The sequence below is a fragment of the Lactuca serriola genome, chromosome 8, assembly GCF_051521515.1.
Source record: "Lactuca serriola cultivar US96UC23 chromosome 8, Lser_US96UC23_V15, whole genome shotgun sequence".
Classification (NCBI taxonomy): Eukaryota; Viridiplantae; Streptophyta; class Magnoliopsida; order Asterales; family Asteraceae; genus Lactuca; species Lactuca serriola.
Window position 1 is genome coordinate 148797327 of NC_136415.1, and position 10188 is coordinate 148807514.

At 38.9% G+C, this 10188-nt stretch overlaps 1 protein-coding gene across 1 annotated transcript; it reads left to right on the forward strand.

Moving 5' to 3' along the window:
* Positions 1-8537: 8537 nt before the first annotated feature.
* On the forward strand, positions 8538-9988 carry LOC145068363 (putative xyloglucan endotransglucosylase/hydrolase protein 26). The gene is made up of 4 exons (XM_079015320.1): positions 8538-8760; positions 8871-8971; positions 9145-9338; positions 9428-9988. The coding sequence occupies exons 1-4, from the start codon at positions 8589-8591 to the stop codon at positions 9834-9836; spliced, it is 876 nt and encodes a 291-aa protein (XP_078871446.1). The 5' UTR covers positions 8538-8588; the 3' UTR covers positions 9837-9988.
* Positions 9989-10188: the final 200 nt, after the last annotated feature.

Here is a 10188-nt window from a genome sequence, read left to right on the forward strand (position 1 = left end):
ATGCACCAGAGGAGATGGTTGGATGTAGTGAAGGATTACGATTGTGAGATCCTGTACCACCCAAGCAAGGATAACGTTGTAGCCGATGCACTGAGTCGTAGGGCAGAGGGCGCCCCGATGCGAGATGTTTGTTTGAGATTGATAGTGATGACACCAGTGTTGGACGCTATTCGTGGGGACCAGGCTGAGGCCGTGAGGCTAGAAAGCCAGAAGAGAGAGCGAGTTGTCGGGCTGGTATTCAGGGTCGGATATGGGTACCGTTTGTGGGCAGGACGCGTACCATTTTGATGGAAGAGGCTCATCGATCGAAATTCTCGATCCATCCCGGGGCCACTAAGATGTATTTGGATCTGAAGAGGGAGTATTGGTGGCCCAGTATGAAGAGGGATGTCACATGGTTTGTAGAGAGATGCTTGACCTGTCGCAGGGTTAAGGTCGAGCATCAGCGTCCACATGGTAAGTTGCATCCGTTAGAGATTCCCGAGTGGAAATGAGAACAGATTACCATGGATTTCATCACCAAATTGCCTAGGACTGCGAGAGGTGTCAATGCAATTTGGGTGATTGTGGACAGGTTGACGAAGAGCGCTCATTTCCTTGCTATCAGTGAGAGCTCTTCCGCGGAGAGGTTGGCAGAGATGTACGTAAGAGAGGTGGTATCGTGGCATGGAGTGCCAATCTCGATTGTCTCAGATCGAGATGTACATTGCACTTCCAGATTCTAGAAGAAGTTTCATGAGGAATTGGGTACGAGACTGCATTTTAGTACCGCATACCACCCACAGACTGACGGGCAGAGTGAGCGGACGATTCAGACGCTCGAGGACATGCTCCGATCATATGTATTGGATTTCGGCGGGAGTTGGGACACGTACTTCCCCTTGGCAGACTTTTCCTACAACAACAGCCATCATTCGAGCATTGGTATGCCACCCTTTGAGGTGTTGTATGGGAGGAGGTGTCGGACCCCCATTTACTAGGGAGAGGTAGGGCAGCGTGTGATGGGTAGTACTGAGATCGTGCTTCATACGACAGAGCAGATTCAACAGGTCAGACAGAGGTTGTTGACTGCTCAAAGTCGTCAGAAGAGTTATGCGGACAGGCGCCGGTCCAAGCTCGAGTTTCAGGTCGGCGACTTCGTCCTCCTGAAGGTCTCTCCTTGGAAAGGAGTGATTCGATTCAGGAAGAGGCGCAATTTAGGGCCCCGATATATCGGTCCTTTCAGGGTGATCGCGAGGGTAGGAAGGGTAGCCTACCATTTGGAGTTACCTGCAGAGTTAGGTCAGATCCATGACACTTTCCAGGTGTCGCAGCTGAGAAAGTGTATAGCCGATGAGTCGACAGTGGTACCATTAAAAGATATTCAGGTGGATGCGAGCCTGAACTATATTGAGAGACTGGTGGCGATTAGGGATCGGAAGATCAAGGTTTTGAGGAACAAAGAGGTGCCTCTGGTGCAGGTCCAGTGGCAGCATCGGAAAGGGTCAGAGTTGACTTGGGAGCCGGAGCGTGAGATGCGGGAGCAACATCCATAGTTGTTTGCAAAGTGAGACTTCGAGGGCGAAGTCTAATTCTAGTGGGGGAGAATTGTAACACCCAGATTCCCAGGTATATTAATTATTCCTTTTATTTTGTTTGGAGGTTGAGAGGGGACTCGGCGAGTTGGTGCTTGGACTCGCCGAGTATGGTCGCAGATTCTTATCCAGGTTCATAGCTGGACTCGGCGAGTTCATGAGTAGACTCGACGAGTCCACACTGTTTAATGAAACCCTAATTTCCTGGGTTTAGGACCTATTTAAAGGCCCTTAGAGCCGTCAATTGCAGCTACCAAACCCCAGAGAGAAACCCTAAGAGACCTAGAGCGTTTGTGGGGGAGGAGAGGCCATTCTTGATCTTTTGTTGGTGTATTTGCAAGAAAGAGGTGACCAAGGCAAGAGGAGACTGAAGGAGGTGCGATTTTTGTGACTTCAGAGTTCATAGACTTCATATTGAGGTATTTATTCGGACCTTCTTCAGATTTGGTGTTGACTCTTAGAGTTAGGGTTTTCTAACCCCTTTAGAGGATGGATATGTGGAGCAATTGGTCCCTTCTCGAGTTTATGCTTTGGATCTGGACCCAAAGAGGTCCAGAGACCTTAACCCTTGGAGCTTTATGAGTTATTTTGGGAGCCATGAGCTTAGGATGTTATTTTTGGGGCTAAATCACCAAGTTAGGCCATCTAGAGGGTATATGAGTGTCAAGGTCTGAACTTTACATGATTATCATGCTTGGGAAGGTCAGATGTATGGATTAATGAAACAGATCTGACCTCAGGAGGTCTATGGAGTTTGTGCATGGCATGAACTCGCCGAGTCTAAAGGCCAGACTCGGCGAGTAGGGCGAGGGTTTCCCGTAAATCACTCAGTGAGTAGACTTGCCGAGTTGGGAAATAACTCAGTGATTCAGAGAGAGTTAGGGGACCGGAGTTCAAGGCGGAACTCGCCGAGTTGTTCTGGAGACTCGGCGAGTTGAGTCGGGGTGGCCCCGCGATTCATGCCAGGTGTGACTCGTCGAGTAAGGGGAGGAACTCGACGTGCCAAGCGGGACTAAAAGAGTTATTAGACACGTGTAGACTCGCCGTGTCGCCCAAGTGCACTCGACGAGTCGGGTCAAAGTTTGACCGTTGACTCTTGTTGACTTTTAGGGTTTGGTCAACAATGTGGCATTTGAGCTAATAGAGAGGTAAAATGGTCTTTCACCCATAGAGGGTTGAGTCTAGTCCCGAGAGTTGTATTTATGAGAATACTTACTTTGTGTGATTAGGCGGAGGCTAGATCATATTTCCACCGAGTCAGAGATATACCGAGACATCTGAGGTGAGTCTTCTCACTATACTTTACCTAGTGTGGTAACAGAGTTATGTGACAGAGTATTCTAGAGTTATATGTTAGTGTATTTGCATGATATTATGTGTTGTGATTTATTGTAATATGTGATATGCATGATTCAGAGTTTATAGAGTTAGGACCAGTGGTTCCACAGAGTTATGGGACCAAGAGGGTCCCACAGAGATATTCGACCAGTGGGTCAACAGAGTTGCAACCTTGAGTGGCTGATATTTGTTTATGTGGTATTTTGGGGAACTCACTAAGCATTTATGCTTATAGTGTTATGTGTGGTGTTTCAGGTACCAGTGATGATCATGGGAAAGCGGCGACATGACTCGTATACATGCATATTGGAGTTCATATGTTTTGATCTTGGGATTTTGTATTGAGATAATGATGATACAATGTTTTAAAATGTGGATGAGAATGAAAATATATGGTTCTTAAAATGCGAAAAATTGTTTGAATTTTTACGGTGTTACAAAACAAGTCAAGAATGATAGCTTATAATTAAGGTTATGATGAACATATTCTAACATAAAACCCATTTTAGGGCTTAAATTGTCAAAAATACAAAACTTGGGTTACAAATCGACAAATCATGGTTTCTTGAGGGTCAAAAGGGTCGAAACAGTTTCTATAATCATTTTTTTGAATAATAGAATTTTCAAGAGACTTAAAATGTAAATTTTTAGCTTAATGGGCTAATTTTGGGCTTTTCGGCCTAATACGCCTCAAAATACAAAAAATGATAAATTTAAGGGGCTGAAATGAAACTTTCTATAAAACAAGGGGTAATTAACATAACAAAATATTTTCAGGGTCAAAAATGCTTTTCACTGTCAAAAAGGACCAAAAATGCAAAGTTTTTAGATTTTGGGCCAAAACTGTAAAAGTTGAGAAATATGGGGTTCTAACCAAGAAACACTATTCTGCAAGGGCTCAAGCTGCCAACAAGATAAATTTTGGGTTAGAACTGTCTTTTCAACAAGTTTATGATACAAAAGTGTCAAGAAAATGTTTTAAGGAACTAAAAATGAAATTCTTTTATATAAAAGGACCAAAAGTGTTATTTTTATAAAAGAAGGGTAGTGAAAAGGTCAAATTCCACTTTTAAACAAATTAATTCACTAATACAAAATACAAGATCCATGACTACCAACGAAATGGAAAACAAATACACTTTCAACAACAAATATCGTTACAAACGAAGTGATTCGGTCTCGAATCAATACAAAACAACAAGCGTTAAACCAAACCACCTAAATAAATACGCGATAACTACGATGAGCCAATTTACAAACTTTGGGCTTGGAAGTTTCAAATCATGCTTGTTGGGCCTTGCTAGCCCATTAACATGATCTTTGGGCCCAAAGGGAATATGCTTATGTGCTATTGGACCTCCTATGACCCGATTTCATGTAAAAGGACTTCAATGGCTCTAATGTGCTATTGGGCCCTAGTGGCCCATTAGTGTTGCTAGTGAGGTCAAGAAATCAAATGCGAGTTGGGCCAACGTGCCTTTCGCATCCCCGACAGCCTAAAATAACTCACGGAAATAACAGGACTTCGTACTTCCTCTTTTCCTCGTTTGTTAGGCTTACGAGTAATCAAGATAAACAGATTCAGGACGTTAATCAAGAGTAATCATGGTTGTGGATTAAGTGAGTAGTAACGGGCGACGCCTTTAAGGACCGTTCGAAATATGTAGTTATAAACTAGTCATTTTCTAATGCGTTGTTATGACAACTTACAAACCCAAATTAATCCAACGCCACCCGAGTAACCAAATCATTCGTCGTGACGGTATAACAATTGAGAAATCACTGTATTTTATGTATTGGGAAAACATCGGGTTTTTCTAGGAAGTTCAACATCTTCACTTGCGCGATTAATACTAAAGTTCAACATTTATACATGTTTTGAAAATCAACAAGCATATATTTACGGATCTTCACACTTTTATTTTATAAACAATGACCTTTTCAGAAAATATCGGATTCTCTGGGTTTTACAAACTACACCAAATCATTTTATCACAACATTGCTTATGAACTCACCAACATTTCATATGTTGACGTTTTTCAAATTAACATGTATTCTCAGGTAACAGGTAAACCAAAGAATAAGTACCAAGTAATGTCTGGGTGTTTTGCTTATGATATCTATCAGATAATCTATGTTATGAATTTGAAAGGTTCAAAACAATGTACTGGATGTAAACAATATCAACTTTATTATTTTAATGCATGGTGATGATTTATGTTAAGATTCATAGATATTCATTGTGATGATATTCAATTTAAGTCACAAGATCCCTCAGACGTTCCGCTGTCTGTTTCGGGGGTGTGACACCTAAGGAAGTTGGCCAGTACGTTGGGCGTACACCCTGGTACGTTGCGCGTACTGGTTCAACTTTCCGCTTTTGGTCAAGGCCAGCGTACGCTGGTCGTAAGCATGCAGGGTGGCGTATATAGATTTTTGGGCCTTAGAAGTTTGGGCCTGGATTATTGGGCCTCATGGCCCACTGTAGAATAAGGTCGCTAGGCCTAAATCTGAGATTGGCGATATTAGGCCTTTTGGGCCATAATGGGCCATTCGAAATTATTTATTTTGGGCTAAGGATTTATTGGGCTTTCGATAAGGCCAATTTGAGGAGTTAGGCCCAATTCAGAAAATTGGGCCATTGGTGGGCCACTTGTTGCTTTGGGAACACTATTTAGATTTGGGGCCTTTCCTGTTATGATGTTGGGCCCTAGGCATTGGCCCAATTAGATCAGGGTAAAATGGTCATTTTACCCTAAGAAGGATTATTAGTTTTTGATTAAGTGTTATTGTGGTAATGATAGCTCGGGGAATCGTCAGAGCTACGGCTAGAGATTTATTATCGTGAGATTTTACATTCAACTTTACGAGGTGAGTTACCTTCCTGTAGGAGTGGGTAGAAGGCACCAATGTTGGCCCACTAGTAGTTGTTTATGGTAGAGGTGATTATCTTTGTGATAATTGTCTGGTATGTCATTACTTGTTATGATTTATGTGCTTATTGATATGTTATTATGTGGTAGTGGTAGGGGTGAAATAGTCCCCATAACCAGTTGAAATAAACCGAATCGTAGGTCGGGCACCTAGATATGTCTGGCAGGGTAGGTCGAGCACCCAGATATGCTTGACAGGGTAGGTCGGGCACCCAGATATGCCTGACAGGGTAGGCAGGGCACCCAAATATACCTGACAATGTATGATTATGTGGTATGATGGGGAAACTCACTAAGCTTTGTGCTTATGGTTTTCAGTTTTGGTTTCAGGTACCTCTTTTGTGAAGGGAAAGGAGTCGGCATGATTGCAGCATATCACACCATTATTCCGCACATGAGATTCTTGGGAGATATACTCTGATAATGTTTTATTGTGACATGTTTCGATTATTGACATTTGGTTTTGTTATGGGATGACACAATGAATGTTTTTAACACTAATGGTTTCCTTATTACTTATTTAAAAATGAAATTTTCGGTCTTAATTTTTGGGATGTTACAAGTGGAGGCTTATAAATGACAAGGGGAGCCTCTAGAAAGAAGTCATTTTTAGTATTCATAACTTAAGGAAGAAGCCTGCATCCTACATTGCTATAAAATCTTCAAATGGGATTTGGTGTAACATTACCAGAGATGTGAAAAGTCTTGCTGAATTTAATATTGTTAGAAATGAAATATTCAAATTATTTCTAGGCTCGGATGTGAAAATACTGTTCTGGAAAGACCCCTGGTGTGGTATGATCCCATTTCAAGAAAAATTTCCAAGGTTGTACTCAATCGAAGTTGTCAAATGTTGTGTTATTACTGACCGTGTATCAGCATCTAGTTTCTCTTGGAATTTGAAACGTGAGCCGACTGATACAGAGACACTCCACGAGTTACTGCAATTATATGTTGAATTTTGGAATATTGATTGTGTTTCTCCTTTTCCATTTGGGTTTAGATGTATGTTGAACATGGACAGTAGATATATTGTTAAAGCCATGAAGATGCTGATTGAATCAGTCTCGATTACACACAAAAGTCCTCTGGTTTGTTGGTCAAATTTGATTCTTCCAGAAGTCTGCTGCTTTGTTTGGAGAGCTGCAATTGGTAGGATTCCAGTGGCAATATCGTTGGCAGCTAGAGGCGTTATCGTCCTCCACACACTCTGCCCATTATGCAACAATGAATCGGAATCATTAGATCATCTCTTTGCTAGCAGTGATTATGTGAAGGAAGTTTATGTATGGATTTTCAAATGGTGTGGAATTCAATATCGAAACTTCTTGAATGTTTTGGAATTCCTTGACTACGCTGATTCATGGGGCAATTGCCCTCGAAAGAAAGCAATTATCAATTCCATCTTCTTTTGCACGATTTGGAATGCTTGACTGGCCCGGAATGACATTGTTTTCAACAAAAAAAAAAATAGAATATCACCTACAAAAGTCGTTGATAACATCATCTCCATCTCGTTTGTCTGGTGCAACTATGGAAGTAAGTCTGGATGTGGAAATTAGGCAGAATGGAGCTGTTCACTGTTCAATAATTTAAATTTCTGATAAACACATTGTCGCTGCTTAATTCCGTTTTTAAAGTTTTGTTAATTTTCTCTTTGTACTATGTCTTGCGCATTAGCTACTTGCTAAGCATTGTGGTTTTTTAATCTATTTGTCGTTTCATAAAAAAAATACTAAATAATAGGCATTTTGGAAATCGTTTTGAAAAATCTAGAATTTAGCCAAAAACTCGTTGGAATTGTCGTAAATTTATTTCACAAAATAAAATAATTACCCATATATATTTTACAAAAAAAAAAGAGTTAATTTCATAATATTCTTTAAAATAAATAAATAAAAACTCTTTTGGTATTTTTGTGATTTAATCAAACATTTTTTTTCCAATTCATCCCCTTTCTGTCTGCAAGTTCTTTCACAGCTGGCTAACAAACTTCTTTTTTAGTCCTATGCACGTACTTTTCTCCTCAAACCTTAAGTCCTTAACCCCCTCCCCACTCGTTTTTCTTTTTTGTTTTCTTTTTTTATTGTGCCAAAATACTACAAAACGCGACACGCTATAATTTGTCAAAAAAAAAAAACAACATTCGAATAAATGGACTTGTTGAAGTCAAAATCCACAGACAAGTATACTTAATAAATTTTGCAATATATAATAACAAAAAAAACATTCTACAAATTTAAATCAAACAAAAGTAACTAAAATCGCAGTGACTTAGAATACCTTTGGTTTTTATTTGCGGTAACAAAAATCAAAACCAACACTAAAATTTCAGGGTTTTTTTTAAAACAAAATTTTTTACAAAAAGGTTTTTTTGTTTACAATTTTTTTTAGTTTTTGTTTGGTTTTAATTGTTCTGCACACCCTTGTTACATCTATTAAGATTGACCTAGAATGGACTTGTTTTATAGAAAATGGTTCCCAGTACAAGCACACTATTTTTATAAAATTTATTTTCAAATATGATTAGACAAATAATCATTAAATTAAGTCTGGAATGTCAAATGCAAGACAAGGTCAAGAAACAAAAAATATTTTGGAAGAAAAAATAATGGGGCAAGAGTCATCATCATAAGCTTAAACAAAGTCTATATAAGGTGTCAATTAGTAATGAAAAGAGAAAACAACATATAAATTAGATAATAAAGCAAATTAAGAAGAATACCTTCTGAATCCGTTAAGATGAAAAGCTTCCATGGTTTGGTTGCAGTTGCATTTATCTCAGTAATCGCCTTCCAATCATGTGTTGTCAATGGAAATTTTTACAGGGATGTGTACTTCAACTGGGGTGCAAAGCATGCATATATGTATAACAATGGTGATAATCTTGATCTGGTTCTTGATAAAACTGCAGGTATAGTATAAATTCTAACTTTTTAGTTTTGAAAATACTTAAATTCAAGTCCATATTTGTCTTTCAAAAGTCAAACATGAATTATTAACAATGAGTAATGATCTATACAGGATCTGGTGTTCAATCATACAACTCATTCCTTTTTGGAAGCATTGAAATGCTAATTAAGTTGGTTCCAGGGAACTCTGCTGGAACTGTCACAGCATATTATGTAAGCATTCAAATAACAAGAAATAGCAACTGTACTTTTTTTTATTTGTTTATTATATCAAAATATCTTACAAAGAAAAAAATTAAAAGTACAATATCATTAAATAGTATGTAACTATTTCTTGCAATTGGCCCTAACCCTAACGTGGTCTAATCAACATGGAATCATTGCAGCTTTCCTCTACTGGAAACTATCATGATGAGATCGATTTTGAGTTCTTAGGAAACTCATCAGGACAACCTTACACCATGCACACAAACATCTTTACCCAAGGAAAAGGCAATAGAGAGCAACAGTTTAAATTATGGTTTGACCCAACTGCTGATTTCCACAATTACACCATTCATTGGAACCCAACTGCAGTTGTGTAAGTTTAACACATATTCTACGAATCATAGAACAATATATGTTTAATTAGTTTAAAGAATAACAGTTAGATTATGGGAATGAATGCAGGTGGTTTGTTGATAGTATACCTATTAGGGTTTTCAGAAACTACAAAAGTGAAGGAATTGGGTTCCCAAACCAACAAGGGATGCAGGTGTATTCGAGTTTGTGGAATGCTGATAACTGGGCAACGAGAGGTGGATTAGTCAAAATTGACTGGAGTTGTGCACCTTTCATGGCTGGTTTGAAGAAATTCAATGCAAGAGCTTGTAAATGGGAGGGACCTCTGAGCATTATCAAGTGTGCAGTTCCTACTCCGTTTAACTGGTGGACATCACGTGTTTACAAGCAATTGAATTGGGATCAGTTGGGGAAGATGAAGTGGGTTCAAGATAATTACATGATCTATAACTACTGCACAGATTACAAACGATTTGGTGGAAAGATGGCTCCTGAATGCTACAAGCCACAATACTAGTCAAAACATGAATACGTGAATACATGATACACCATAATTCATTTTCCAGTTTTTGCTTTTTGTATGTGTTTTGTTTCTATACGTTTTCGTTCTAATGTATCTTTTTTTCTCCCATACGAATTTTTTAAAATGATTATATACATTTTATTTTATTTTTAAGAGAAAAAAATAAAAGGGTTAACCACAATTTTTTGCATTTTACAAATTGTTGATTGAAAATTACGCAAAATAACTCAATTTTTGCATTTTACAAATTCGAAACGGGATGTTTTGGACCCGAAATCCGATGGCTACCACCCGTTGAAGTAGTCCCTTTATGTATAAAGGAAATTTGAAATGTACTACCCACTAT